This window comes from Baudoinia panamericana (assembly GCF_000338955.1).
Source record: "Baudoinia panamericana UAMH 10762 unplaced genomic scaffold BAUCOscaffold_14, whole genome shotgun sequence".
Classification (NCBI taxonomy): domain Eukaryota; kingdom Fungi; phylum Ascomycota; class Dothideomycetes; order Mycosphaerellales; family Teratosphaeriaceae; genus Baudoinia; species Baudoinia panamericana.
Genome location: NW_006911270.1, coordinates 1,035,438 through 1,060,387, shown reverse-complemented (window position 1 = coordinate 1,060,387; position 24,950 = coordinate 1,035,438). Strand labels below are relative to the sequence as shown.

General features: G+C 54.2%; 20 protein-coding genes across 20 annotated transcripts; 14 read left to right on the top strand and 6 right to left on the bottom strand.

Annotated features, from left to right (window-relative positions):
- Positions 1 to 52: 52 nt before the first annotated feature.
- BAUCODRAFT_313075 (uncharacterized protein) lies at positions 53 to 712 on the top strand. The gene is made up of 2 exons (XM_007683136.1): positions 53 to 267; positions 368 to 712. The coding sequence occupies exons 1-2, from the start codon at positions 242 to 244 to the stop codon at positions 621 to 623; spliced, it is 282 nt and encodes a 93-aa protein (XP_007681326.1). The 5' UTR covers positions 53 to 241; the 3' UTR covers positions 624 to 712.
- A 29-nt stretch (positions 713 to 741) lies between these two features.
- BAUCODRAFT_79562 (uncharacterized protein) lies at positions 742 to 1,092 on the top strand (the record flags this gene model as incomplete). Its single annotated transcript, XM_007682873.1, has 1 exon — positions 742 to 1,092. A coding segment is annotated over one exon (351 nt), but the record flags the coding sequence as incomplete, so codon positions are not given.
- Positions 1,093 to 2,145: 1,053 nt separating this feature from the next.
- Positions 2,146 to 3,121, bottom strand: BAUCODRAFT_39148 (uncharacterized protein). Its single transcript, XM_007682772.1, has 4 exons — positions 3,021 to 3,121; positions 2,736 to 2,963; positions 2,614 to 2,672; positions 2,146 to 2,554 (listed from the first exon to the last, which is right to left on the bottom strand). The coding sequence occupies exons 1-4, from the start codon at positions 3,021 to 3,023 to the stop codon at positions 2,530 to 2,532; spliced, it is 315 nt and encodes a 104-aa protein (XP_007680962.1). The 5' UTR covers positions 3,024 to 3,121; the 3' UTR covers positions 2,146 to 2,529.
- A 124-nt stretch (positions 3,122 to 3,245) lies between these two features.
- BAUCODRAFT_79402 (uncharacterized protein) lies at positions 3,246 to 4,553 on the top strand (the record flags this gene model as incomplete). The annotated part of the gene is made up of 2 exons (XM_007682858.1): positions 3,246 to 4,308; positions 4,357 to 4,553. 2 exons carry the CDS (start codon positions 3,246 to 3,248, stop codon positions 4,551 to 4,553), a joined length of 1,260 nt encoding a protein of 419 aa, XP_007681048.1.
- Positions 4,554 to 6,067: 1,514 nt separating this feature from the next.
- On the top strand, positions 6,068 to 6,431 carry BAUCODRAFT_152335 (uncharacterized protein; the record flags this gene model as incomplete). The annotated part of the gene is made up of 2 exons (XM_007683135.1): positions 6,068 to 6,181; positions 6,234 to 6,431. 2 exons carry the CDS (start codon positions 6,068 to 6,070, stop codon positions 6,429 to 6,431), a joined length of 312 nt encoding a protein of 103 aa, XP_007681325.1.
- A 302-nt stretch (positions 6,432 to 6,733) lies between these two features.
- Positions 6,734 to 7,202, top strand: BAUCODRAFT_312886 (uncharacterized protein). The gene has a single exon (XM_007683134.1). It carries the CDS (start codon positions 6,742 to 6,744, stop codon positions 7,096 to 7,098), a length of 357 nt encoding a protein of 118 aa, XP_007681324.1. The 5' UTR covers positions 6,734 to 6,741; the 3' UTR covers positions 7,099 to 7,202.
- Positions 7,203 to 7,306: 104 nt separating this feature from the next.
- Positions 7,307 to 7,717, top strand: BAUCODRAFT_126961 (uncharacterized protein; the record flags this gene model as incomplete). Its single annotated transcript, XM_007683133.1, has 2 exons — positions 7,307 to 7,357; positions 7,406 to 7,717. The coding sequence occupies 2 exons, from the start codon at positions 7,307 to 7,309 to the stop codon at positions 7,715 to 7,717; spliced, it is 363 nt and encodes a 120-aa protein (XP_007681323.1).
- Positions 7,718 to 7,735: 18 nt separating this feature from the next.
- BAUCODRAFT_570736 (uncharacterized protein) lies at positions 7,736 to 8,316 on the top strand (the record flags this gene model as incomplete). The annotated part of the gene is made up of 2 exons (XM_007683132.1): positions 7,736 to 7,959; positions 8,004 to 8,316. 2 exons carry the CDS (start codon positions 7,736 to 7,738, stop codon positions 8,314 to 8,316), a joined length of 537 nt encoding a protein of 178 aa, XP_007681322.1.
- Positions 8,317 to 8,778: 462 nt separating this feature from the next.
- BAUCODRAFT_312878 (uncharacterized protein) lies at positions 8,779 to 9,408 on the top strand. The gene has a single exon (XM_007683131.1). The coding sequence runs from the start codon at positions 8,922 to 8,924 to the stop codon at positions 9,321 to 9,323; it is 402 nt and encodes a 133-aa protein (XP_007681321.1). The 5' UTR covers positions 8,779 to 8,921; the 3' UTR covers positions 9,324 to 9,408.
- An 89-nt stretch (positions 9,409 to 9,497) lies between these two features.
- On the top strand, positions 9,498 to 10,139 carry BAUCODRAFT_126959 (uncharacterized protein; the record flags this gene model as incomplete). The annotated part of the gene is made up of 1 exon (XM_007683130.1): positions 9,498 to 10,139. The coding sequence occupies one exon, from the start codon at positions 9,498 to 9,500 to the stop codon at positions 10,137 to 10,139; it is 642 nt and encodes a 213-aa protein (XP_007681320.1).
- A 242-nt stretch (positions 10,140 to 10,381) lies between these two features.
- Positions 10,382 to 10,798, top strand: BAUCODRAFT_78761 (uncharacterized protein; the record flags this gene model as incomplete). The annotated part of the gene is made up of 1 exon (XM_007682808.1): positions 10,382 to 10,798. A coding segment is annotated over one exon (417 nt), but the record flags the coding sequence as incomplete, so codon positions are not given.
- Positions 10,799 to 10,980: 182 nt separating this feature from the next.
- On the bottom strand, positions 10,981 to 11,622 carry BAUCODRAFT_313007 (uncharacterized protein). Its single transcript, XM_007683129.1, has one exon. It carries the CDS (start codon positions 11,510 to 11,512, stop codon positions 11,162 to 11,164), a length of 351 nt encoding a protein of 116 aa, XP_007681319.1. The 5' UTR covers positions 11,513 to 11,622; the 3' UTR covers positions 10,981 to 11,161.
- Positions 11,623 to 12,030: 408 nt separating this feature from the next.
- On the top strand, positions 12,031 to 12,746 carry BAUCODRAFT_312893 (uncharacterized protein). The gene has a single exon (XM_007683128.1). The coding sequence runs from the start codon at positions 12,125 to 12,127 to the stop codon at positions 12,572 to 12,574; it is 450 nt and encodes a 149-aa protein (XP_007681318.1). The 5' UTR covers positions 12,031 to 12,124; the 3' UTR covers positions 12,575 to 12,746.
- A 212-nt stretch (positions 12,747 to 12,958) lies between these two features.
- BAUCODRAFT_60118 (uncharacterized protein) lies at positions 12,959 to 13,852 on the bottom strand (the record flags this gene model as incomplete). Its single annotated transcript, XM_007682803.1, has 1 exon — positions 12,959 to 13,852. A coding segment is annotated over one exon (894 nt), but the record flags the coding sequence as incomplete, so codon positions are not given.
- A 309-nt stretch (positions 13,853 to 14,161) lies between these two features.
- On the top strand, positions 14,162 to 15,335 carry BAUCODRAFT_39142 (uncharacterized protein). The gene is made up of 3 exons (XM_007682771.1): positions 14,162 to 14,259; positions 14,318 to 14,494; positions 14,561 to 15,335. Exons 1-3 carry the CDS (start codon positions 14,196 to 14,198, stop codon positions 15,037 to 15,039), a joined length of 720 nt encoding a protein of 239 aa, XP_007680961.1. The 5' UTR covers positions 14,162 to 14,195; the 3' UTR covers positions 15,040 to 15,335.
- A 1,135-nt stretch (positions 15,336 to 16,470) lies between these two features.
- BAUCODRAFT_117187 (uncharacterized protein) lies at positions 16,471 to 18,665 on the bottom strand (the record flags this gene model as incomplete). The annotated part of the gene is made up of 2 exons (XM_007683127.1): positions 17,982 to 18,665; positions 16,471 to 17,933 (listed from the first exon to the last, which is right to left on the bottom strand). The coding sequence occupies exons 1-2, from the start codon at positions 18,622 to 18,624 to the stop codon at positions 16,471 to 16,473; spliced, it is 2,106 nt and encodes a 701-aa protein (XP_007681317.1). The 5' UTR covers positions 18,625 to 18,665.
- Positions 18,666 to 18,814: 149 nt separating this feature from the next.
- Positions 18,815 to 20,514, top strand: BAUCODRAFT_39139 (uncharacterized protein). Its single transcript, XM_007682770.1, has one exon. The coding sequence runs from the start codon at positions 18,838 to 18,840 to the stop codon at positions 20,047 to 20,049; it is 1,212 nt and encodes a 403-aa protein (XP_007680960.1). The 5' UTR covers positions 18,815 to 18,837; the 3' UTR covers positions 20,050 to 20,514.
- On the bottom strand, positions 20,468 to 22,617 carry BAUCODRAFT_39136 (uncharacterized protein). The gene is made up of 3 exons (XM_007682769.1): positions 22,384 to 22,617; positions 20,605 to 22,315; positions 20,468 to 20,548 (listed from the first exon to the last, which is right to left on the bottom strand). The coding sequence occupies exon 2, from the start codon at positions 22,199 to 22,201 to the stop codon at positions 20,816 to 20,818; it is 1,386 nt and encodes a 461-aa protein (XP_007680959.1). The 5' UTR covers positions 22,202 to 22,315; positions 22,384 to 22,617; the 3' UTR covers positions 20,468 to 20,548; positions 20,605 to 20,815.
- Positions 22,618 to 22,813: 196 nt separating this feature from the next.
- Positions 22,814 to 24,397, top strand: BAUCODRAFT_312857 (uncharacterized protein). The gene is made up of 3 exons (XM_007683126.1): positions 22,814 to 22,854; positions 23,001 to 23,493; positions 23,546 to 24,397. The coding sequence occupies exons 2-3, from the start codon at positions 23,063 to 23,065 to the stop codon at positions 24,348 to 24,350; spliced, it is 1,236 nt and encodes a 411-aa protein (XP_007681316.1). The 5' UTR covers positions 22,814 to 22,854; positions 23,001 to 23,062; the 3' UTR covers positions 24,351 to 24,397.
- A 47-nt stretch (positions 24,398 to 24,444) lies between these two features.
- Positions 24,445 to 24,945, bottom strand: BAUCODRAFT_152327 (uncharacterized protein; the record flags this gene model as incomplete). The annotated part of the gene is made up of 1 exon (XM_007683125.1): positions 24,445 to 24,945. The coding sequence occupies one exon, from the start codon at positions 24,943 to 24,945 to the stop codon at positions 24,445 to 24,447; it is 501 nt and encodes a 166-aa protein (XP_007681315.1).
- Positions 24,946 to 24,950: the final 5 nt, after the last annotated feature.

The window sequence follows — 24,950 nt, the reverse complement described above, 5'->3', positions numbered from 1 at the left end:
TCTACACCTCGCGCAGTGACACTTCCTGTAACGCAGCGCAATCTGGCGGATAGCACGATTGTACGTGGCATCGCCAGCATCACCTTGGCAATCTACATGCGCTGGACCGCAGCCGCCGTATAGTATTCGCCCAGAGAACGGGCGACAAGTATCGATGCATCTGTTACTCTAGCCTTACGGTGGTGCACCTGCAGCCTTGCGGCTCAGCCTTGCTCACGCCGCTCATATCACTGTTATTCGTATGGGCCAACATCAGCCCTGTATCACGTACGCATCTTCTATTCGCTTTGGCTGACCTCTATCAGCCGCTAGACAGTGTTCGGCGTGATATACGTCTACTCCGCGTTGACCGACTAAATAGGGGCAGAGACGGACAGCCTCTCCTACCGCCAGTACAGACTCTTCCGAACGACCTTGGACGTCTTCGGCTTCAGGAGACTGTCGCAGATGAGACCACTGGAGGTGATATCATTGAAGGTAGAACCTCAGCAGTGGAAGCCGATAAAGCAGAAGCCATGGAAGACGAGACAGGACCCATCGTTCGCTCACTTATAACACATCCACTTGATGACGACCTCGACTTCAAAGCTCTGTCTTACGTTTGGGGCGATCGTAAAGACTGAAAGGAAATCATCATTAGTGGTCAGCGGATGCTGATCCCTCGTAACCTCCATGAAGCACTCCATCCCTTTTGTCAGGACTCTCCAGCCCTCGATCGCTACACACTTACTTTACATCTGAATCGACGCTGTTTGCGTCAACCAAACTGACTTACCGGAGCGCTCACAGCAGGTACAGCTTATGACTGACGTTTACAGCCGCGCGAAAGAGGTCGTCGTCTGGCTCGGCCAAGCAGATCACAACAGTGCAGAGTTTGTGAAGATCGTGGAGACATTACCGAAGGCGCCCCCTCTTTCTGTCGGTCTTGATAACTTCATGCGGGACATACCGTGGCTTAGTCTCTGCGAGTCAATCTTGAACGCCCATACTGGCGACGTGTATGGGTGCTACAGGAAGTTGCGTTTGCCCAACGTGCTGTCGCTTACATTGGCTCCCACTCCGTACTTTTCTGGGCCATTTGTCGTGCAATGACGCTTACGTTCCGGCTCCTTGCAGATAAGTGGCTTCGCCCCGAATCGAAACGTCTGTTGGGACTGTCAGGTCAGGCAGCGTCGTTTCTAGGGGCGTTACTTTGTGCAAGCAAGCCCTCGACCGACTTCGTGCGCTTCAGCAACACCGCAGCGGCAACCGATCCGCGAGACATGGTCTTTGGTCTCCTAGTCTCTGTTACCTTCGTCACTAGGTATAAAGCCAGACTATTCGACAGATGTTGTGCAGGTATATCAAGACGCTAGGTTCGCAATCCTGGAATACGAGCGGAGCCTCCAGCTTCTCTTGCTTACTGGTGTCTTTGACAAGAAGCGTGCCGCTCTGCCATCCTGGTCAATAGACTTCGCAAAGTTCAGTCGCTGCGCCCTGGATGGACATTATGACGCTTGCGGCTCGCTCACCACGGAGTCGTTTAGCATTGAGCGAGGGAGACAAGGCGCACTAATAGTGCAGGCGTAATTATTCGACGTGGTGACTGGTTGCCGCGGCCTCTTCGACGCAAGCGTCTCCACTGTAAGGTTGCAGAGAGCATTCGCGCAATGGAGAGCTTCCGGCGGCGTTTCCGAGAGTGCAAGCACGATCCCAGTCTGGCGCACCGTCACAATGAATAGCAAAGACCCCTTTGCCGCCAAAGGAGCATCTCGAACGGGAGGCGTCACGCGATGGCGGTCCGACGACGAGGACGATGCGCGACAAAATGATGAGTGGCTTGCTGCCGAAGGCAACAGGGGAGAAGTGGACGACAGTGCCATGCCTTCCATAGAATACATCATGATAGGCCTTGCCGGAAGCAGCTTCTCCCAAACAAAAGCTGGCCGTATCGGAGCCGCGGAGTCTAGAGAAGTACGCGCCGGTGATGTACTTGCCCTCGCCGTAGGAGCTGGATGGCCGCTATTGTCACGTCCTGTGCGCGAAGGTGGACCGGACAGCTATCAGTTCGTTGAATTTGCCTATAGCGATGGTACGCATGTGCGCGACAGCGGTATTGAGAGTGTAAGCTTACAATGCATACAGGCGTTATGGACGGCGGCATGGTTGAGAGCTTGGCTTCGTCCACCGATGGCAGGCTAGATGCATTACTCGCCCATTTCCGTGCATTTCGCTTAGTATGAGTGTTACGGGTACCGAGATGTGATCGTCAGCCTACGTCTATGCCATGAAAAAAGCACACCAGAAGTCATGCCTTCGGCGGAGTTTGCGCGGTAAGATGCTTGGTATGCTCCGAATGCGTCCTTGATTTTGTGAGGTCACTTCACACTGGACGCCCGTGCGCGCGAAGAGGAGAGTTGTATTTACACAGTGGTATAGCTACACTTCAAATGCCAGTTGCGAACGCTCACATTGTTCCGAGCGCCAGCTATATTCCAAGACCCGCTGGGTTGCGCCGGCTATGCTGTTGACAAAGTCTGCTTTCTGGGTTTACTCGTTGATCTTGGCGAGGATGCTACGCCATGTCAGTAAGCCATAAGTCTCAAGTAAGGCAAATGCGTGCTTTCGACATACTCGTGATCCCGGAAAAGGGAGTACTCCTCCTCACCAACCTTGATCGGGCTGCCGCCGAACTATGTATTCACGTCAGCGCAACCTCTTCAGCAACGTCTTTCCTCTGCCGCGTCTTCACATACTTGCGGAATCAACACCTTGTCACCCGCCGTCACGCTCATGGGTATCCGCTTGCCATCCTTGTCCATTGCGCCAGGTCCGACTGCGAGCACTTGGGCCTGGTTGAGTTCTTTCTGCGCGCTCTCAGGAAGGAAGATACCGCCGGCCGTTTTCGCCTCGGCTTTTACTCGCTGTACGAGTACGCGGTCGAGGAGCGGTGCGAGGGACTTGATGGATCTGAGTGCGGTCGTCTGAAGGGGGTGTTAGCGAGGCTCCTCATTTTGGCAAATCCGAAGATTTTTACATACCATCTTGGCTGCAGGGTGAATATAGTTGGGAAAGCGAAAGGAATGAGCTGTCTAGTCGTCTAGATGGAAGGATGTATTGATCGCGTGAGAGGAGCGCAACATTCGCGGAACTTTTTCTGGAAGCCATCCGAAGCTCGAAACGCTTGGGCCTCCTGAAGCCGAGGCGAGCGATACAAGCGGCTTGCACTGTATAGCATACCGTAGTGTCACCAACTTCAGCATGATATGCCTTCTATACCAACCATCGCCGGCGCCACCTTGGTAGGAGACACTGGCGGCGACTTTAACCAAGCACGCACATTGACCGAGGATGGTGGCGCATACGCACTTCGACGCGCTCATGGCTCCCAGGTTGACACTAATTACTTCCGCGAGGCACAATTCAGCCCTGATGGCACGACAATCATCACGCATAACGGAGACCAACAGCTGAGGACGTTCATATTGCCGCCCGATCTCCTTGAGCCCAGTGAGAACGCTGCGCACCTGCAGCAATATGCCAGCTTTACGCCACCAACACCGATCTCAAGCTACGCAGTCTACCCTGGCTTCTCCCTCCATGACCCTTCGACAACCATTGTACTCACCGGCTCAGCCGATCAACCAATAGCCCTGCGGAACGCGTTGGACTACCGTACTGTGCACGCCAAGTACTTCCTAGTAAGCCCGACCACCGAGGAGTACCACAAGCCGCACAGTCTGCTGTTCACGCCAGATGGCTCGCAGTTCGTCGCTGGGAGCATGAGTCAAATCGCTGTCTTTGACTGCACCCGTGATTGCGAAGGTCCCATCTTCCAGCATCGAACCGCGGGCAAGGGAAGGAGACTCCATGGCAGGCCGAGCATGAGTTGCAACTGCTTCATCAGTGCTCTTGCTATAAATGCCGATGGCGTGTTAGCTGCAGGTAGTACCGAGCGTGAGTTTGGGCTTTATGATCAACAAGGTCAAGGGCAATCCGTGACTGCGTTCTCTCTCGGCTTTCAGGCAGGTAGGCGAGGCACAGGCATCACTTCGGTGAAGTGGAGTCCTGATGGTACCTATCTACTCGTCGCAGAACGTCAGAGCGACGGGATCCATGTGTTTGACGTGCGGAACCTGCGGCAGAAAGTGGCTTGGCTCAGCGGACGCAAAGCCCGCACAAACCAGAAACTCGGCATCGATGTAGTACCGACTGCGGAGGGCTACGAGGTTTGGGCTGGTGGAACGGACGGGTTCGTACGGAAGTGGCAGGATCCAGGTCGCGTTGAGGACGAGCATCCTCCAGATGGCGAGGTGAAGCTACATAGCGGTGCGTCGTCAAGCATGATGAGTGTAACGGTTCACTGACCCGGTATAGATGCGATAGCGACTGCCGCTTGGCATTACACCGGTGCTGTTCTGGCTACTTGCTCAGGATCGCGGAGTGATTCGCCGCTTCCGCATGGGGATGACGGAGAGACGATGGATCTTGAGGAGCCTATTGCAGCAAGCGAAGTCGATAGCAGGCTCGCAATCTGGACGGTAGGGCAACGGAATCGAACAGGCGAGACTTGATTGTGGCCTTGCACCGAAGAGATACCCGTTTTTGCAATTCAGCTGGCTTCTGTCCGCAAATGTGGGCGACACTCTTCGGCATGTCAAAGGGATCGATTGAAGCGTGTGCTGAGCTCATTGTTTTCTGGCTCGCCACAATCGGGACGCCTTCTGAGGCATGTTCCGAACGCCTCGCAAGCTTCCAGTGCCACAAGAACACTGAAGCATGTTTCGAAGCCTTCTTTAGTGTCACTAGTGGACCCGAACTTATTAGCATCGCGCCGGCGGCATAGCAGGACCATGGTTCTCTTGTTCAATTTGCTCGCTTCAGTCACGGCAGCCCGGAGGCTACAGTTGATCGCAGCGGACAATGGAGACACCTGGTTCTTCGCGACATCGCATGTATGGGGTGAGATCGGATGGTGTCGCACGTGCCGTCAAAACCTGGCTTCCGAGCGGAAGGTTACCTTCATCGAAAATCAACTACAAAACATTGTGGAGGAGACTGCCTTGTGGTCAGACACTGTCGTGGTCGACCAAAGACAGCCAGCTTGGGCCATTGCTGCACTGCAAGATATTCCAACATTTTCCGCAACGCCGACAAGACCGTCGCTGCCAAAGAGGGCAATGGGTACTTGGCTGAACACTGCGTCACGCATGCCCGAGTAGGCTGGGTCATGTCTGATGCATTCCGCGCAACAATCATGTCAGTTACAAGCACTCGTTGTGCACTTCGCAAAATAAGAGCTACGTGGGAAGGCTGTGAACTTTGCAGGAAACAAGACTGTCTCAATACGTCTACTTCGTCACGTGTGGAGGTTGCAGGTACCAAGCTGGTAGACCTTGGTAGGTTGACGTTGTTGCCCGACTCCATGGGTCAACCTCGTTGTTCGAAGGATCGGAGGCAAGACCAATTCAACCTCTTCGACCCTTACGGATCATCAGTGCGGAGAACGAGCGCCTCGTTGTTGCTACTTGCCGGAACATTCACAGAATTTGACAGTCGATATGCTGGCGGAGGGTAAGACCTAATTCGCGTATGCTGAATGCAGGGGAGGCTTCGATTTCCGCTGAGCTAGCCATGGCCATCTGGGACATGGTCGAACGTTCCGCCCGCGGTTGACAGTGTGCAAAGGCTTCTGGAGTGGGCAATGAGAGTGCTGTAAAAGGAGCGGAATAGTAAATGAACGAATCCACGTATAGAAGAAACGGTGGCATTGTGCCCGTTCAGACCGCATACGTGAGTGTTCCGCACTGTGAAGGCCAAGGAAGCCTTGGGCGATCATCGTGCTATTCAGAGTCACTGCTTGGTCGTTGCATGTGTTAGCGATGCATAACTTCACGGGAGTTATAGATATCTAGCGCTCGTCCGGAGTGGCCTTCATTCGCACACCTCTATCGCATCCTAAGCGACCGAATACTACTGACATTCGCTCTGGTAATACAGCAATCTTGGCTCACTCGGCTCTCACATGGCACCGCGCAGACGTCAAAGGCAACAGCGGGTTGACGAAGATGCCAGACTTGCCGCCGCCATGGCTACCTTTTCTCTAGAGTACGGACGCGATGAAACCAACTTAGGCGGATGGCAACGGCTATGCGACGACTGTGGTGTCCAGCGGAGGGCGTCGATTAAGCAATGCAAAGCGGTAAGCCAGATCAAATCTTCCCAACTCAACTCCCAATACTAATGTCTAATAGGCGCTGCGTGCCGTGGCTGTGAACATATGGGACCTGATCCAAGCACGGAGGACCGGTGACCTGCCAGCACCGCGCTACACAAGCAAAGCCGAACTGCGTCGAGATCTGGCAGACCCTAGCAGACGCTTCCCGCTGGCAAGACTGAAGACTATGCAAGAGAACAAGCTGTTGAGAGCGCTGTTGGTCACCTTGGCTTAGAGATGGGTAATCTCTGGAGCAGTGAGTGACTCATGTCAAACAAGACCGGGAGCTGTCTGGAAGCACGCTGCAAATCAGTCGTCGTTGTTCTCAGTTCATGTGTTCCAAGGAAGTTGTCACGTCGTAGCCGTTAAGATTACCGAACAGTTTTCTCATGATGGAGCGTGACTGCGCACGTCTTGCGACCATGGAGGCCGCGGGGATGTTCCGTGCCGAAGTTCTCTCGTGCTTTGACACAGCTAATTTTTTCACGTGACTTGGTACTACTCTAGTATATTTCATGCTTAGTCGTCTTCTGTTACGGCTTTGGATGGAAACTTTCACTACAATCTTGGGAGCTTTGTGTGCCTCGTCGGTCCGGATGTTGATACTACGCTTATCCACGGATTGTGACTTGCCGACAGATATAAAGACGAACAACGGACCTTTTGTTGCCAGGATTACGCTGTCGACCAAGCGTTTTTACATGCCTAGAGTCCAAAGCAAGTGTTCTGTGCTGCGGTCCTCATCCAACAGAAAGCACTTTGTCTCTCCTATGCGCCGATTGCTGTACACTAGCAGTCCAATCAGAACGACATCCTGCAACCTTTATATCGAGATGATGAGTGATGATGCCACCGCATCCGTTGAACGTTTGAGCTCACGCCTCAATGGAGCCCGCATGTAAGACATGCAGCTGAGCGGCAGGTGCTGGGGTGCGCCATTTTCCTGATAGGCGTACAATAGCTCAACGACATATGCACGGTGTTGTGAGCTGATGGCACAGCCAAGCAGCGCGCTAAATTCGAACACTGCTGATTTAGTGTCCTCTCTCTTCACTACGTCTCCTTAGGCACAAACTTCCAGCCTCGCATGGTTACCGACGGCCTCGAAACATGGCACGATATACCCTACTGTCCCAGCTAATCACTGGGAACGATGAGACTGTAAGGAGTGTTCTAGACTTCTTCCACTCAGCAGCTGACGATTTTAAGGACCAAGCAATGATGAAACAACTCCTACAGGAGTTGTTCCAGTTTCAACGTCAAAATAGTCGACTGTTCAAGGCGAGCAATCACGCCGTGAAGCCTAAGAATGTGGGTAACACAGCAGGATTTCGAAAGCTGCTGAGCTTTGAAATCGAACGAGATACTCTGAACTTGATGCAGTCTCAGTCTGCCATCTGGATTTCACGACCATCTGAATTCTGGAACCCTCATCTGAGCTCCAGTGTGGCCACCAGTTCTTACAGTCTCGAGAGCTCACTTGTTCACCTATATCGCCAGACTTTGCGTCTTGATTCTTAGTCGCGCATCGTCAAACGGATGGCATGTATAGCCCTGGTCGAGTTGAGGCAGAGACGTAATGCTCGGTCATTGCAAGCGACTGCGGAGCTGGTATATACGGAGTTGATGATTTTCGACAATGAAACAACCGCTATCGGCGCACTCAAGGTGATGATCGATGCCGGACATCGCTACCACAATCTTGAGAGGCGTCTTGGTTATGGCATCGCGTTCTTATTAGGCACAAGCATACCGGAGACATCGTAAGTGGTCCGCCGCGTTCAAATTAGCGCACTGACCGGAACAGGTGGATACGACTCCCCAAGGATGGCAAGCACTTTCTGACAGTCATAGAGCGTCTGCGCTCGGCACAAGTCCTGGAGCTCTCCGCGAAATATGCAGGTCTCAGAAAGCGCGTTGTGGATTGGTTTCTCGATCATGCACGTCGTGAATCGGAACGAGAACCCGCGGGAGCAGGGAGCTCGGTAGCTAGCATCGAACCTAACCAGACCCAGACAGCAGATGCAGTGAATGATGCAGAGCAGTCACTGTCTGATAATGGATGGTGGGAGGACTTCGTCACATCACCTTCGGATTTGGATGGTCTATCTGCAGATTGATGCTGCACGACACCACATTGCGTCTTTGCATGTATCTATGGACCTCTAGCAAGACACTCGTATGCGTCGGACCCCCATGCATATATTGGCAGCTGCACGAAGACGTAAACTTGAAAAAGCTGAACGGGTGAGACATGGCGTTCCGGCATACATAAGTGCATTACAACCAAGCTCTCCAGAATATTCCTACAGTCTTCACTTTACGCATTTAGTCACGATGTCGACAGCCGACCTCCATGATCTCTCGTTTGGAGGATTGTCTGACTCGAATTCGTCCTTTGCAGCTGCATTCGAGGATTCTCGGCTGGAAAGTTGTCACTGGTACGGACAGAAGTACTTTGATTGCATTATCGCGCAATCCATATCGAGTGCATCACACAGACACGACTCGGTGTCTGACCTTGAGGTGAGTTCTGCTCGTGTATGTTACGAGCCAAAAAGGAGAACTAATTCTCCCATTCCAGGCCAGACTGCATGACATATTGACCGATTTTCCGTACAAAGAGCAGCTCGAGCTGCTCGCACAAAGTCTCAGCTTCGATGTCAGGTCTACTATTGGCATCCGATGTGTCAGTAAGCGCCAGGCCTACCTGACTGCCGTTGGTATGATTCGTCAGCGAGGTAGCGACAATGACAAAGCTTTGTTCAACGATGAGCTGAAGAAGCAGATGAACGAGGCAAATCTCGGCGAATCTCCACCGGTAGCTCTGGAGAATGAGCCTCATACGCGCACAACAGCAAGTAGCAGGGCGAGCTCACGGGATCGAAGCACCAGCCAAGCCTTGAGACTATGCAACAGTCTGAAAGCTCTTAATGAGAGTGGTGATTGGGACGGCATTTATCCAGCATTTGAAGAAGAGACCAAGTTGAGTGATCGGCCACCCTCTTTCATGGCCCGGATGACCTTTAAAGGGAGGACTTTTGAAGCCGAGTCAAGGACTAAGAAGGAAGCCAGGCGGATGGTAGCTTTGAGAGCGTGTGATGCCATGGGCATAGCAGTCATGTAGTCAATGAATGTCTCTTCCAACAACTTATTCATGTAACTACTTACCCTTCCAGTGCGAAGGCGTGAGTGGGGAAGTAAAACATGTCCCTATCTCCTAATCGGAAGAAAGGGCTCATATATAAGCCTATGCGTCTCGCACTCAACCTGGCCACCTTCACTCGAGACCTGGGTTATGATGTCGGACGTCTGTTCCACGACAGAGTTGTCAGAGCTCATGATCCTCGTCAAAATGTTGGCTCGTGCTCGTCTTCCGTATCGGCCTCAACCGACGCCCTGGCACATGGTCTTGGACTCTCTCTCGTGGCTCTGCGATGACAAACGTGCCGGCAAGTCCGTCACTTCAATCGGTGTCCAGCAGACTGGTGAGCGAAAGGTATTCTTGCTTGCCATCAACGAGGCTGAGCTGGAACGAGCGGGTGCGCATCTCCAAATGATACTGCAATTGCTTGCGAAAGACGCCGATAGTAGTTGGGAAGGGGTCGAAGATGACATTAACGACCGATGCGTTGCACGGAGCTTCGGCAAAATTACGTTCTATGCTCGTGTATTGCACAAGTCGTTTGCTGCCGCACGGGATATTGTACGACACAGTCCAAATCAGTATCTGTCAGTGATTCCGGCACACCCGTCTGTAATCGCTAAGGTTGACACTCTTGTAGCCAGTCCATTCTTGACGCAATCGAACGAACATTTGACGACAATGATCTTGCAATACCTGCTCTTTGCGACAGAGCTTATGCATTCCGTCGAAGTCAGACTTGCTTTGCGCTGCGAGCGACTGCGAAGGACAGGCATCAAGACAGGATTTGGTCGCTGATCTGCCACTACATCGGTCGCTTGGGCGCTTGGAGACGAGCAGCAAAGATATTGGTAGCTTACGCCCATGCGCAACCAGCATTCTTCGAACTGTGCAGTGTCAAAGTCGTCGATCGACGGCACGTCACTGCTCGGGTTGATCCAGGCAGCTTCTCTTCGTTTAAAGATGTTCTTCAAAGGCTTCTACCGACCTATCCTTACGAAGGACTCAAACGCGGATTTTCGAAAGCTTCTGGTTTCACTGAAGATGAGCTTGAGGACATATTCGCTTCAAACGCCCGGCATTTCGGGAGCCGAGACCATGTTCACTCCGAAGTGGCGTTGCTTGAACATATCCACCAGCACAAAATCGACTTCGCAATGAATGATAGATACATCGGATGCAGCAAGCCGTCTTGCTATTGTTGCGCTTTGTACATGGACTGGCACGAAGTTGAGCTTGTATCGAGACCTTGCCACTTCAAGCTGTGGTTGGGTTGGTGTTTGCCCAACAGCACAGCAGGAGACATCTCAGCTTCACTCCGACGCTTCCTCAACAGGTTCACCGATCATATTGCAGCTGACATCAGATATTCGATTCTCCACGGGTCAGCCGTGCGCTCACATATGCTCGACTCGACTGCTGGGTTATCTGATAGCGAAAGGCAACTTCAGAAGTAAGGTTGGACACATGTGTCACGTGATACATGCCATATCATATCAAGTTAAATCCAGAAGTGCTGAGGACAAGCAAAAGATTGTGGTTTCACGAGTTGTCCGTCTCTTCGCTCGCGTATGTTTGCAGCAGAGGTATCGGCTTCGACTTAGTGCGATGCGGCCACGAACTCAAGCTGGCAAGAGACCTCATTTTGGTGGTCTCGAACAATCAGAGCGTTAAGTCTGCTGTAAATACGAGTTGTCGAAGATATTCAGAGCTTTGTGAGTCGAGGCGAGGAGCTTGTCTTGTACCCGTCTTCTGCATTCTGTTCCGGGCGGTCAACGTGCAGTACAGGTTGAGGTACCCCAAAGACACGCTCAGCAATCCTAGCTTGTTCCACAGCTCGAGAAAAGCCATCTGTGACAATGTTCGTAGCACCAATTGCAATGCAGAGCCTCCCTTGCCTCTTCCAGTATGCTGGGGAGGTCCTCAGTCTGCACAAGCTCGCGTTTCGATGTGTCGCTCAACGGTACGTTTGTGAAGGTTGCCATCTCTTGCGATATCCCTGGGTGTTCGCCATGGGATAAATGCTTGGCGTCAGAGTCGCTGGACCATCTCCGAGAAAGTGCCTTTCCAGACCCTTGAGCGCCTTCAGATGGTCGGCACTCGTACTCAAACCACCATCTCTCACCACGAATTCGCCATGATATAGCAGTTTCCGTGGTACAAACAGCCATAGGTTCGGAGAAGATGATATTCAGTAAGGTGTTTCTAGACTTCGAGTATCGATCGAAAAACGCACAGCATCCGTTTACTAGCCGTCTGCTTTAATCAATGGTGGAAAACGTCCGCGAGGCTTAGACACAGAAGGTTGGGGGTTGGCTGCAATACTACGGCAATCTGCTTCCCTTGGCACTTTCCTGAGTGTTCCGAGCCATCTAATTATAGGGAAAGCCACTAGCGGTAGTAATGTGGCCCATCTCGTGATCGGGGCGAGTGTTCTCGATTTGGAACCGTGCGTTGAGAAGTCGTCCTCGCACCAGAACGTCCCGGACTTGATCCGAGAAGCGATTGAATTCCGACCTCACCTTTGGAGCACCAGTAATGCTGGTGGAGAACTCTCCAAACACGGCAGTGATCCAGATAGTCTGCACAGAGCATCGGGAGAGCCACTCAGAGTTGCGCCCACCCCGAAGTTCTCAGGCCTCTTCCGGCATGTACAGGACCACGCCTCTCCCTAGCACCGAAACATCATACAGATATCCATAACAAGAGGATCTTAAAGGTGAGACTGAACTCTTGTGCCCGGGCCATCCACCAGAGCACGACGATATTGCATCTGTGGTTTAATGGCACACGACAGGACGGTCAGGAGTGCTCGTGCACGAGATGACTGCAAAGTGTTCAGATTGCAGATGAACGACGATTGGCCACTGGAGACTCAGCGCCTGATGCTTCTACAAGCTGCCATGATCATGTGTCAGGTGCCACTCTCAGCAGTTGAGTGGAGAAAAGCGCGCTTCACACCCTGCTTGCCGAAGCTTGCCAATGCCGACCGGAGCATGCATCTCGGACTGCTGTCGAGGGCGCACCACGACGCAGAGTCCATGACAGTTCTCATCGCAGGCCGCCACAACCACAGCATGAATCGTGGGAAAGACCTTGTCGTGGTTGATCCAGTCTCCAAAGTTCCCATCGGACTTGTCCCCGACTTTACGCATACTTTGATGGAGATCGAGCAGTTCATCTCTCGCTTAAGTCGGATATATGGACCCTTGGTGCGGCATTTCCCCGGATGAGCGTGGAGTCAAGAGCCGGTCGGGTGCCGCTTGTATACTCCTGGATGCTGTTGCTGTCCGTCGGTGATGATGTGACAAGTCCGTGAGGTGCAGTAGCGGTTCGCTTGCGGAACCCCTAGTAGTGCCCGCGTACACTGCAAATATCTGTATCGTCAGGCTTGTCACGGCTGGCCGGGTGTGTGTCTCTCACAAGCTTCAAGCGAGTGGTGTGCGATCTGGGCGCAGAGGCTTGGTCCAGGGAGAGCTGCGTTGCGGAGGCAACAGGACGTTCCTCGCCACCGTCTATCCTCTTCAGCCAGCCATGACAACGTCTTTCGCCTTCCCTTTACTCTGCTCGATCGAGCCATTGCCGTCATTACTTCCTTCCGCAGAGTTAAGCTTGGCTTCCACAGCCTCCTTGACTGCCTCTACAAGTACAGTCCTGGCTAGACTCGCCGCCTTGACCGCCTCATCTATCAGCCTCTCGCTCTCCGCGCCCGCATCGCCTCTCATCCATAACTCCGTGATCTCGTCCCGCGAGTGCAAGTATGCTACCACACACGCCGCCCTCATCTCCGCATGTTCAGCGGGACTTGGATCAAGCACAAGAGCTCCTTCGCCACCTTTCGGCTTCCCACCACTGCCTCCACCGTCTCCTACAACAACAGCCACGCCACCAGAAACAAGGTCGACGCAGTCAATCCCTGCGTCCACTAGCGCCGCGCTCGCAACAGTGATACAACCAGCCAACACACCCATCAGGCCCCATCCACCACCTCCTCCCCCGCCTCCAGCATCACCCCACCACCCATCCTCCTCCCCCTCCAAAACCGTAATGACAACCTCTACGCCGCTTTTCGGCCATCTCTCGCCGATAATGACACCCCGTAGCGCAGTCTCCAGATGCACGGCTAGGTCACGTTCACTCGCATCCCGTACGTAACCCCGCCGGTGTCGGGTGGCGAAAGGCGCGAACTTCACGTGTGTAGTCAACAGTAAGTTGGGCGAGAAGGCTGCGTTCCTTGGCAACGGTCTAGGCCCGTGGACTGTACATGTGATTTTCAAACTGCTGGTTTGCGGTAGTGACAGTCCGGACTGTTTTTGGTCCGATTGAGGCGGGATCTCGTAGTAAGCGCTACCGGAGGCTGAGGGAACGATACCAGTGCGGAGATATATCTTGCGGTGCTCGTCTGGTTTTCTTGTTCGCTTGGGGCGCTCTAGCTTGACAGTCTTTGGAGTGGCAAAGGCGGGTGGTGCGGTCCCGCCAGGGGGTGCGTTGAGGCGGCGGCGGTCTGCTTGCATCGTGACTACAGGTATAGTGTGTCGCGCTGCATATTGAATTCGTGCCTGCCGTTTTGGGAAGGATTCGCTGTTTTGAAGGTCTGATGTTGGAACATTGAGTGCGTTATCGATACGGTAGAACTACGGTTGGCTAAGTGAGGTATGAGACGCTTCTGCGAGCTCTTCCACTTCACGTCTTCCGATCTCCACTCTGACATATAATCGCTACCACGATCCCTCACACGCTCTTCTGGTCGACATACACACGCGCAGGACGTGTCATACACCTTGTACTCCTCTTCCAGCGTGCCGTAGAGCCTCCATTCGCCATCCAACACGAGGAGATCCGAAATTACCAGCGATGCCGTACAACAACACCCCCATAACTCCCTCGAAGGAGATCACTGGCACGACCGCCCTACCACGTACACAGCCCATATATCATCCGTTACTCAGACATACAGCTAACCATAGGTATACAAGTTGCCCGCGTAAAAAAGATCATCGCCGTCGACGACGACATTGGTCAAGTCTCCAACAATGCCGCCTTTGTCATCACCGTCGCCACGGAGATGTTCCTGCAACATCTCGTCGAGCAGGCCTACAATATCGTCAAGTCCGAACGCAAACCGCGGCGCAACCTCCAGTATCGGGATGTAGGTGTGTTCTCCCGGCCCTGCCCGCTTCCTCTCGAGTACGTAGGCTAAAGGTGGGGCGCCGGTATAGCCAACGCAGTAGCCCGTGTAGAGAACCTCGAGTTCTTGACAGACGTAGTACCGAAAAGTATGACCTACAAACAAGCCCAGCAGCGGCAACAGCGTCAGCAGCTGGAGCCCGGTCAAGCGCAATTGGACGTGACCACGGACGAAACGTACAAGCCGATACTGGAGAAGTATGCACAGGTGGAGCGGGAGCAGGAGGAGAAGGTGAATCAGATCATGGAAGAGCAGTTTGGGCCGCGGAGGAAGGAGCCAGAGCCGGAACCGCAGGCGACGAATGGAGCGAATGCTGATGCTGGTGCCGGTGCGAGTAATGGGCATGAGGATATGGATCTGGATGAGGAGTATAGTGACGACCTGGGAGATGTGTCAGGGGAAGGCGATGGAGAGGAGGTACCCGAGGAAATTCGGTGGAAACGTGGGGACGATGATGAGGATGAGGATGATGATGACGAAGATGAAGACGAAGACGAGAAGATGGAATGAGCGGGCTTTCTTCGTGGTACACTGCAAGGCGCAATGCGGGTTGTACATACGGTGTGTTTTCGAGTGCGGAATTGCTCGCAGCGACACAAAGGTACAGCAAACTCGAAGCTGTGTTGGCGGCTCATGCGGATTTGCCGAACAAGTTCATTTCTGGCTCACCATCGACCGCTGACGACGACGACGATGCCGAAAGTTGCAGCCCACCTGGCGTTAATAGCGGAATCAAGCAGTTTCTGTTCGGTACGCTACGATCCACCTTCCCGGGTGCGCTCGAGCGGACTCAAGCCATGGAAACGATCATGGCGAATCACGAGGAGAAACAGAGGCGACCGAACTCACTGATTACGCATACGGCTCAAGCAATGGACGTAAATGATGACACAAGTCACAACATCCAGAGGAAGAACCCGTAACGAATCTCGATCGTATTAATCAAAGGATGCCGAACTCCATAATTGCGCGTACTCCCGCCGACGCTTGTTGGCAGCGAAAGAAGCGCTCTACATTTCCTGCTTCTTTATGGCAGCCACCGGATCTCTCAGTACGTTGACGAAGCTGCTACGCCGATTATAACAAAAGCCACCACGGAAGCAGCAGCAGCAGGCAGAAGCTCCTCTCAGCACTGTTCCATTTAAAGTCAATGGTTCATTGGATGCGGGAAGCAGGGAGGGCTGTATCAACGGCTATCGGCAACCAGCTCATCACTCCATGAGTTGAGAAGCCGTTTAGACGCCGCCCGCACGAGGTTTTGTACGCGGTAGGCTGTCAAGCTGATTGGACAGCTAGCTGTTTAGGGATTAGCTATCAGAAATTACTGTTGCTCAACCCACAACCGACCAGCCACTCTCTTCTTCCCGTCTAAGAAGGTGGTATGCCCTGCGCATAGATAGCCGCACAAATCGCAAGCGTAGTGCACTGACCTGCTGAGCTGCGGTCGAGGTCGACAGCGGTGGTCGACCGACTGCCATTCGATGAGTTGGTCGATCGACTGCGGTGGGTGACGGAATGGTCGACAGGCTGGTCGATCGATTGATCAATCGAAGAGGAAGGTCGGTAGACTGGTCGATTGACTACGGTGGTTGACTAATGTCTTATGGCTAGCTTCAGAAGCCCATGCACTCTTCGTCCAGCCCGTACGTTCCAGGCTCTAAGCGACTTGCCTTCGTCGAACACTCCGACAAGGAAGGCATAGGGGATGTGGCTTGGTCGATCGGCTAGCATGGTCAAACGACTGGCATGGTCGATCGACTGGCGTGGTCGATCGACTGGCGTGGTCGATGTGGTCGATCGAAGGGCTTGGTCGATTGAAGGTATTGATCAATCGGAGCCGTTGGTCGGTCGAAGGGGTGGTCGATCCAATGGCGTGGTCGACAGACCGGCATGATTTATCGACCGCGGTGGTTGAAGGCATAGTCAACACTTTTATCGCATCTACCTCGCCTTCTGACTCTTCTTCAACCTGGCCACAAGACCTTTGACCTCATCACCACCGCCGCGCGTACCCTCTCCCTTCCTCACCCTCTTGCTCCCCTCCACCTCCGCATCGCCATCCGCAGCCTCATCACCCCGTGCCCTCTTCCGCCTTCCCTCCTCCAACAACCCTCTCATCCCCTCCGTCCCCTTAAAGCGCGGATTCGTCGGATCAATAGCAAACTCGTGATCCTCAAACAGCCGCTTAAAACGAGGATCCGCACTATCCACCTGAAACCCACCATCACCTTCACCCTCTCCCACACTTACATCCACACCTTCCTTCTGCTTCTTTGACTTTGCCTTCTTCCCCTTCCGCCGCGCCTCCTTCTCCCTCTTCTCGACCTCCCGCATATCGAAATGCCGTACCTCGTCCGCTTTATCTTCCGACATCAGGAGTTCGAGTTCCTTGCGTCGTTCCGCCGCCTCTGCTTCTTCAGCCGCACGCGTCGCAGCAGCCTTCTTCCGCTCAGCTTTCCGTGCCGCCTTGGCCAACGCGGTGGAGGAGGCGGCCGGGTCGGCGAAGAAGGGGTCGTTGAAACCTGCATCTTCTTCAACCACGTCCGCCTCAGCTCCTGTTTCGGCAGGGATGGCGGTGTTGCTGGTGGCGTCGGGATTGCGGGAGGCCTTCATCTTCTCCTTCCGCTTTTGCTTCCGCTCGCGCTCTTTGCGGATATAGCGCTCCTTTGTGCTCTCGGCGTCTAAAGGCTCGTTCTCGAAGACACCACCATTCTTCCCGGTTCCAGTCAGACCAGAGGTGAAAGTGATTTGCATCGCATCCCCCTCTCCCTCTCCACCCTTGCCTCCCTTTTCCACCCCAACCTCGCCCAACCCCAACTTCGCCCTCATAACCCTCCTCTGCTCCGCCTTCTTCTTCTCCTTCCTGTCTTCAGCCGCACTCTTTCGACTAACCACACTCTCCGCATCGGAATCACCTTCACTAGCAACATAAGCCCTCAGATCCTCCTCCGCCTGCTCACCCCTCCCAAACGCCCGCCGCTGCACCTCCTTCCTCTCCCTCTCCCCTTCCTCATCCCACGTCAACCTCACCTTCGAATGCGTCAGCGCCTCCGTCCGGAACTCACTCGGCCTATACCCTCCCACCACCTCCGTGCACTCATCCCTCGGTACATCATCATCAAAGGAGGTGGAGTCCGGGATGAAGCGGAGGTCGAAGAAATTGGCGCTGGAAAGGTACTCGCGGCCGTCCATGGCGGAGTATAAGGCATGGGCGGTGGAGGGGTCGGAGCAGGTGATGACGGCGTAGAAGTAGCGGAGTCGCTGGAGTTGGTAGGTGCGGAGGGCGGTGGGGTTGAAGTCCGCTGAGTCGTTTTCGTTGGCGGTCTGCGTGCGGAGTAGCTTGTCTTTGATCTTGTCATCCTCCTCCTCATCGTCGTCGTTGCTGTCGTCGCCGTCTTCCAAGCCTTCGTCTTGCGCTTCGTCTTCCTCCTCATCATCATCCGATCCTGCACGCTTGGTAGCGGAGAAGATCTCCTTAGGTGGGCCTTCAATCTCCTCCCTCTGCATCCTCTCCCGCCCAAACTCGCTCGGATATACCGCCACCTTCTCTATCCTGCCACTACTAGGCACAAAGCTCGCCGCCACCGCCATGATGTCCGCCGCACGTAAGTTGTCCCAATCAAGGTTCACGACAGCAATACGACTAGACACTTCGCCTAGCGGTATATCTTCGGTCTGCTCCTGGCCTGCCGTCTCCTCCGCCAGCTCGGCCTCCACTTCGTCTGCCTGTTCGTCCTCATCGTCCGTGCTCTCCTCCTCGGACTCGCTTCCCGAAAAGCCACCCTCTCGTGCCGGGTCCCGTCTCTCCACTACCACCTTCTCGTCCGCCTCACTTCCACTCTCGCTCTCGTCATCACTGCCCACCACTTCCCTTTCCTTCTTCACTTCATCCAGCCTATACTGCTTCTCCAACTCTTTCCTCCCAGACTCCGCTGTGACCTTCCGTCCATATCGATCAACCTTGGCCTTGCGCCGGAAGTCTTGATCGGTGAAGAGGCGGCTGAAGCGTGGATCGACGGCAGTGCGCGTTTCCTTGCGGTTGGGGAGACGGTAGCGCGGGTCGTTGGCGAGGGCGGCGAAGCGGGGATCTGACATGACTGCGGCGGTGGAGGTGTATGTTAGTAGACCGGATGCGGAAGGCACGCACACAACAAATTGTTCGACGATCGGACTTTTTGCGCGAGCCGAGGCTGCGGGGTCGGCGGCCGCTGAGATCGCGAAATTGGGGTTAAGCGGCCGACGATGTTTATGCACATCAACTCTGCATCAATTGGAAATCAATACCCATTGACAAACTCCATAGCAACAATGACCTCCGCTCAACACGATATCCCCAACCCTCCGACCGACACCATCTCCAGCCTCCAATTCTCCCCCTCCACCACCTACATCGCCGTCGCCTCATGGGACCGCACCGTCTCCATCTACAAGCGGGCGGAAAGCGACAGCGACACCCCCTTCGCCTTCTCCCACCGCATACAATGTCGCGCACCAGTCCTCGATCTCTGCTGGGGCGCGGATGACTCCTCACTCTACTGTGTCGGACTGGACTACGACGTGCGATCACTACCCAACCCTAACGATCCGAATGGAGACGACTCGCAACGCGTCCTCTCCACCCACGAAGCAGCCAGCAACAAGATTGCCTACAGCAGGGAAGAAGACCTCTTACTAAGCACCAGCTGGGACGGAACTCTCCACATCCACATCCATCCGTCATCACAGCAAGATATGCGCTTCACCCGCCTGCGCCTCTCCGCAAAACCCTTCGCTCTCTCCCTTTCCGTCGACAAAGCCGTCCTCGCAATGGCCGAACGCAAGGTCTCAGTCTACGACCTGCGCGCTCTGGGTATGCTCGTCGAGCAGACCGGCGGCACTTCGGATCGAGAAGACATCCAGGAAGGGATCCAACCCTGGCAACAGCGCGAGAGTAGTTTGAAATTCATGACTAGGGCTCTAGCGTGTATGCCGGATAACACCGGGTTCACGATCGGCTCCATCGAGGGGAGGTGCGGGGTGGAGTGGTTCGATCCCGAACGGCAGAAAGACACCTACGCCTTCAAGTGTCACCGACATGTCCATGAATCCATCGCCGACCCTGCCGATCCGGACTTGGGACTCACGGAGAGCGAACTCGCGGAAGCAAAAGCGAATCCCTCAAAAGCATATCTAGAAGATCTAGAACTAGTCTACCCCCTCAACGCCCTCGCCTTCCACCCCCTCCACGGCACCTTCGCGACGGGAGGTGGAGACGGGTTAGTGTACGTCTGGGATCGCGAGGCGAAGAAGCGGGTCAAGGTTTATGATTTCGGCAAGGAGGTGGAGAGTGTGGCGTGTGTGGACTTTAGTGGGGACGGGAGGTTTATGGGGGTGGGGTTGAGTCCGCCATTGGGGGCGCAGGATGAAGGGGAGGAGGTGGAGGTGGAGAGGATTAGGGTTGTGGTTAGGGTGTTGGCGGAGGGGGAGTTGAAGGGGAAGGGAAAAGTGGCGAAGAAGAAGTCGGGTGAGGGCGAAGCATAAAAGCAGGAGGCAGACGTTTGCCGTGCATGTCTTGAGCATGCTTTCGTCTAAGCACGGTGGATGAGGTGGGTGCCGGATTAGCGCGGCGTTGGCGGTGCTCTATTTCGTGGTATCAGTATCCGGCGGCGGCGTCGTTGAACAAGTTGGGATTTTGGTCTTTGTCAGCGTCGAGTCGAGATGACCGTGAAGCCGGTGGCGCATGTGTTGTTTCACGGTACGCAGTTCTGTACCGTCTGGGTAGCTGACGGTGGCGGATCATGGCGCCACATGCTTAGGAGGGATTTAGTGAACGATCAAGCAGAAGACGCAGCATCTGCAGGCCGACAGCCAGTGAAATAGCGCCAGGCTAACTCAGACCTGTCCAATGGCACACGCTTAGGATCATTCGGTTCCCTGCCATTGAAGAAGAGCGCGTTCATGTAGGCGTGGGCAAACGGTATGGCGACGTCCTTGACCACCTCGCGGGCTTCTGTTCGCATTGTGGAATACCTAACCACGGCTAGTCGGACCTTCTCAGCAGTGTGTTTGGCTTTCAGGCTTGTAAGGGATACAGACCGATCCGTAAGCCATCCGGTTTCGCGAGGTGACATCTCCCTCCAGCCGGCAAGCGGGCTAGCTTAGTTTTTCTCTGTCGGATGTTTTATGAACCAGTCCGATTGCATATAGTGGTTTAGGTCGGGTGCGACCATATCTCTGTGCTGACACTCTCGCCGCAGAACATTGTAGTTTCAATCAACCGATACTGTACCGAAGCATGCCGGCAAATTCAGAGTCCGAGGTATATCTGCAAGTCCTGGAAGTCCCCTAGAATCAGACTGCCGTCCTCTATCCATGCGGCGAGCTTCACACCCACAATACACGCCAGAGGTCGTTCCGTGTAAGTATCCCGGTCCGTCTTGGTTGCGCGGACATCACTTCTCACAGTCACTTCGCTATCAGAGTCGATTACGAGACAGGACAGATGCTCTCCGCCCTTGGGATCAACAGTAAAGCATCGTAGAGGGAGGAGTAACAGTCGAATCCCGGTCTTGATGTCGTGTGCGCGATAGACTCTTCCGGTAATCAAAATGCCGCGACTCGTAATTCTGGACGGCGCGCTTCGATGCGTTATCTTCGACCATTCCGACAATACATCATTGTCGTCCTCATAGACACGTTTCGCGAATGAGCGCACAGTGTCTGCGGAGTTGAGAAAGTCTTCAGGGCTTCTAGCAAGAAAACCGGCCCTCAAACAGTATTGGTGCGTAAGCAGATCACAGTTTTCGTTCGCAAGGCTTCCCATACAGGTGTCTTGCCACGCGAAGATTGACTCGTCCTCGGACTGGTTGATGATCTCACACTGTAGGCGACGAAAAGCTTTGCGACCTTCACCGTAAAGCAACGGCATATTGACATCGAACAGACCCATGAGACTGTATGCTTTATCCTCTTCTCTGGTGGCACGCCGCTTAGCTGCCCAGCTCATCCTCTCTGCAACGGACGACCGGTGCACGCCCGGGCTGATGATGTGCGTAGTAGAGATGCCCGTGATATCAGATAGGATTTGGCTGAATTCCATACTGGTCCCCAAGGCACCGTCGGAGCGAGACTCTGAAGACCTGTCAAGTGTCTCGAAAGTGTTCCAGTCGCGATCGCAGAAGACTAAACCTACCGGTGCGAGCAGCTCTTGCAGAGTCCAAGATCGGGTGAACCACGAACTCGCTTCCAACGATCTCCTGAGCGATTCGACATCGTCGGTCCAACCTCCCGCAACGTCGGCCAGATACACACAGCACATCTCCGACTCTTTATACCATGTCCACATCGAGTTGATAGCTTCCGAGAGCTCCGAGCTGCTGCGCTTGTCAATGCAGCAAGTGTCAATCCACACCCACTCAATGGCTCCCATGATCTGTCGCCTTCTTTTCTTCCCAGACTTCGCCCAAGTGCGCGCCCACGCGCAGAAGTGTATCACCTTTTGATATCCAGACTTCTGCCGGATGAGGTTCACTTGATGATCATCCCACCCTGTGAGCATGTCGGCAGGTCGGAGCGTGAGGGTGTACTCTTCGTACGACACCTCGTCGGCCTGCCATCGATGCGACAGGATTACGTATCTTGGTGGTTCGAAGAACTCTCCAAACCCCAAAGTTTTCACATTTATTAGCCGCATTGCGAGAGCACATAGGACATGTAGCAATGGCGCCAGAGCGGTTGCAATGACCGGAGCGCCAAAGAGTCCAGAAACTCCAGCACTTAGCGGCCAGCGGCGGAATCCGATGCAGACCTGAACCTGCCAGTAGTTCTATGGCCCAAACACTATATTTCACCGGAGGCAGTGGTTGTACAGCTTACCTTCAAGAAGATAAACCTGTGATAGCATACGACTTATCACGGGTACCGACGCCACCCTCGCGGGTGCATTGACACATATACCAGCATATGCCTCTCGAGCAAATGGAGAGAGCGCTGGTGTGGGTGGCAGCGTCGTTGACAAGACTGTTGCCGTGCTGGAGTCCCATCAATGCATGAGAAAAGAAGACAACGCGTCGCGTCCCATAGCGAGAGAACTCCATGCATATACGACAGACAGGATAAGAAGAGAGCAATGTCGTACCTGGTCTCTGGTCTCCGTTCACGTGATGCTGACAGGCCTCGGGCCGGGCGGAAGCATCCCGACATGAGGCCGGGCACCTTGGAGTCTTTGCACTTCACCTCCCGTTAACATGCGTCTTTGAAATACACTCCCATGTGAAGGCTCACTAGCGAATGGGGCGAGTTCGTAACGATGAGTTCAAAGCCGATATATGTGCTTCACTATCGTGCGTAAGTAGAGCTCAAAGTCGATGTACTTTAGGCATCGGCGGCCCCTTGCTCACGATCTCCTCATCTTCTGCCGTCGGCTTCCTACTTTGAGCGTTGCCGTGTCTACACATTTCACACCCCGAAGCATCATCCTGAACCTCGTGCAGATCTTCATCCTCTCTGACACCTTTGACATCTCGTAACAGCGTGTCCTATCAAGCGTGTAGATATGGCGGTAGCGACAACTAATGGCAATGCACCCACGGACGGAGCCGGCGTCAAGCATCCACGAACAAATAACGAAGCCGACATAGCTGCCATTGTGCAGAAGCTTTCAAGTTATGGCAACCCGGCGCTATACGTCGACACAGAACACAATATCGAGCTACGCGATACCGAAGTCCCGACACCGCTGCCACACGAAGCACTACTTCACGTCCGCTGCACAGGCATTTGCGGAAGTGACATGCATATGTGGCATCGAGGCAGCATCGGCCCACTTGCTGTCGACCGTCCTTGCATTCTTGGACACGAGCCGGCGGGTGTCGTTCTAGCCGTGGGCTCAGAAGTCACCAATCTAGTGCCTGGCGACAGGGTGGCGATTGAGCCTGGCGTGCCTTGTCGGAAGTGCTGGCTTTGTGAGAGGGGCAAGTATAATTTGTATGTAATTTAAAAAGATTGAGTAGGGGCATGACGCTAACATATGTTGCAGATGCGAATATGTAGCGTTCGCAGGCATGTGCCCCTACGCTGGAACGATCCGCCGCTTCGTCACCCACGATGCCCGCATGTGCCACAAGCTTCTGCCAGGCATGTCTTTCGCTCAAGGAGCTCTTCTGGAACCCCTCTCAGTCATCCTCCACGCAGTCCGGCAATGTCACGGCGCGCTCAGCATTGGCAAACCAGCTCTCATCTGTGGCGCTGGGCCAATCGGACTTTGCGCCCTTGCCGCATCTCGAGCTTCCGGAGCATGGCCGCTTGTCATTACTGACGTCGACCCGGCCAAGCTAGAGTTTGCGCAGAAATTCGTGCCAGGCGTCATCACGTACCATGTGGAGATGTCGAAGACACCCATCCAATGCGCCGAAGAGATACGAGCTCTCTACGGTTGCGGGCCGCGAGTTGTCGAAACCGCTACGCCTTCACCCACCGAGTACAATGCGCCCAGCACAGTGCTCGAATGCACCGGCGTCGAATCAAGCGTCGTCACGGCTGCTTACGCCTGCCGACGAAACGGTCTCGTCATGGTCGTGGGCGTCGGACGCTCGATCATGAACAATCTGCCCTTCATGCAACTCAGCTTTGGCGAGATCGATTTGAGGTTCATCAATCGCTATTCGGATACCTGGCCGGCCGGTATCAATGCGATGGCGAACGGAAACGTGCTGAATCTGGACGCGATGATCACGCATACGTTCCCGCTGGAGCAGGCGGTGCAGGCCATGGAGGCTTGTGCGGATCCGAAGCTTCTGACTGTCAAGGTGCAGATTGTAGATGATACCGAGATCGATTTGTAACATATGATTGGGGGCTACTTGTGCCAGTTAGCCGGCGGTGTGGTTCCAGCTGCCTCAAATGAGGTCACAGATATTCTGGGATGAATTTGCTCCGTCACAGCTTCGGCTGCTTCGTTTCGAGATCCGGACCCTCCAGTAGGCGCTCAAGCTGCTTCCTAACATGCGGCTCGAGACCTTCAGGTGGCGGTCGATTGTCTTCACGCTTAACCCAAATCTGGATGAAGCCGCCTACAGCCTTGACTTGCTCGTCGCCCTCTTCGAAGATGCCGCACTCGTACATGACGCTGTTCTTGCCAAGTTTAACCACTCGTAGACCGACATCGAGCATACTCGGATAGGCTGGACTGCTAAAGTAATCGCAGTAACTGCTCGCCACCAGCGCAATCCGAGGGTAGGTCCGGGTGTTGTAGCCACATTGCTTGATGAGGTAGTCGTTGATGATGCTGTCGATTAGGACGCCGTAGATTGGATTGTTGAGATGGTGGAACATATCGTTGTCTGCCCATCGTGTCCGGTAGTCTAGACGGTGTGGATAGTCTGTACGTCGACGCTTTCGCTTGGCGGATAGGTCCAGGCTCAAACTACTCTCTGGCATGGTGA

Excerpts from the sequence above, each read along its gene's own strand:
- BAUCODRAFT_39148 (XM_007682772.1), bottom strand. Across the intron at positions 2,673-2,735 it reads ACAAGGTGTTGATTCCGCAA|TTCGGCGGCAGCCCGATCAA; the intron begins GTATGTGAAGAC and ends GTGAATACATAG. Across the intron at positions 2,555-2,613 it reads TCCCTTTTCCGGGATCACGA|CATCCTCGCCAAGATCAACG; the intron begins GTATGTCGAAAG and ends GACATGGCGTAG.
- BAUCODRAFT_312857 (XM_007683126.1), top strand. The coding sequence starts at position 23,063 with ATGGCGGTAGCGACAACTAATGGCAATGCACCCACGGACGGAGCCGGC. Across the intron at positions 23,494-23,545 it reads GAGAGGGGCAAGTATAATTT|ATGCGAATATGTAGCGTTCG; the intron begins GTATGTAATTTA and ends CATATGTTGCAG.
- BAUCODRAFT_313075 (XM_007683136.1), top strand. The coding sequence starts at position 242 with ATGGGCCAACATCAGCCCTGTATCAC. Across the intron at positions 268-367 it reads CAACATCAGCCCTGTATCAC|AGACGGACAGCCTCTCCTAC; the intron begins GTACGCATCTTC and ends AAATAGGGGCAG.
- BAUCODRAFT_312878 (XM_007683131.1), top strand. The coding sequence starts at position 8,922 with ATGATTCGTCAGCGAGGTAGCGACAATGACAAAGCTTTGTTCAACGAT.
- BAUCODRAFT_39136 (XM_007682769.1), bottom strand. The coding sequence starts at position 22,201 with ATGCGGCTAATAAATGTGAAAACTTTGGGGTTTGGAGAGTTCTTCGAA.
- BAUCODRAFT_39139 (XM_007682770.1), top strand. The coding sequence starts at position 18,838 with ATGACCTCCGCTCAACACGATATCCCCAACCCTCCGACCGACACCATC.
- BAUCODRAFT_312893 (XM_007683128.1), top strand. The coding sequence starts at position 12,125 with ATGGCACACGACAGGACGGTCAGGAGTGCTCGTGCACGAGATGACTGC.
- BAUCODRAFT_312886 (XM_007683134.1), top strand. The coding sequence starts at position 6,742 with ATGGAAACTTTCACTACAATCTTGGGAGCTTTGTGTGCCTCGTCGGTC.
- BAUCODRAFT_39142 (XM_007682771.1), top strand. The coding sequence starts at position 14,196 with ATGCCGTACAACAACACCCCCATAACTCCCTCGAAGGAGATCACTGGC. Across the intron at positions 14,260-14,317 it reads TGGCACGACCGCCCTACCAC|TTGCCCGCGTAAAAAAGATC; the intron begins GTACACAGCCCA and ends TAGGTATACAAG. Across the intron at positions 14,495-14,560 it reads CCTCCAGTATCGGGATGTAG|CCAACGCAGTAGCCCGTGTA; the intron begins GTGTGTTCTCCC and ends GCGCCGGTATAG.
- BAUCODRAFT_313007 (XM_007683129.1), bottom strand. The coding sequence starts at position 11,512 with ATGGCTGTTTGTACCACGGAAACTGCTATATCATGGCGAATTCGTGGT.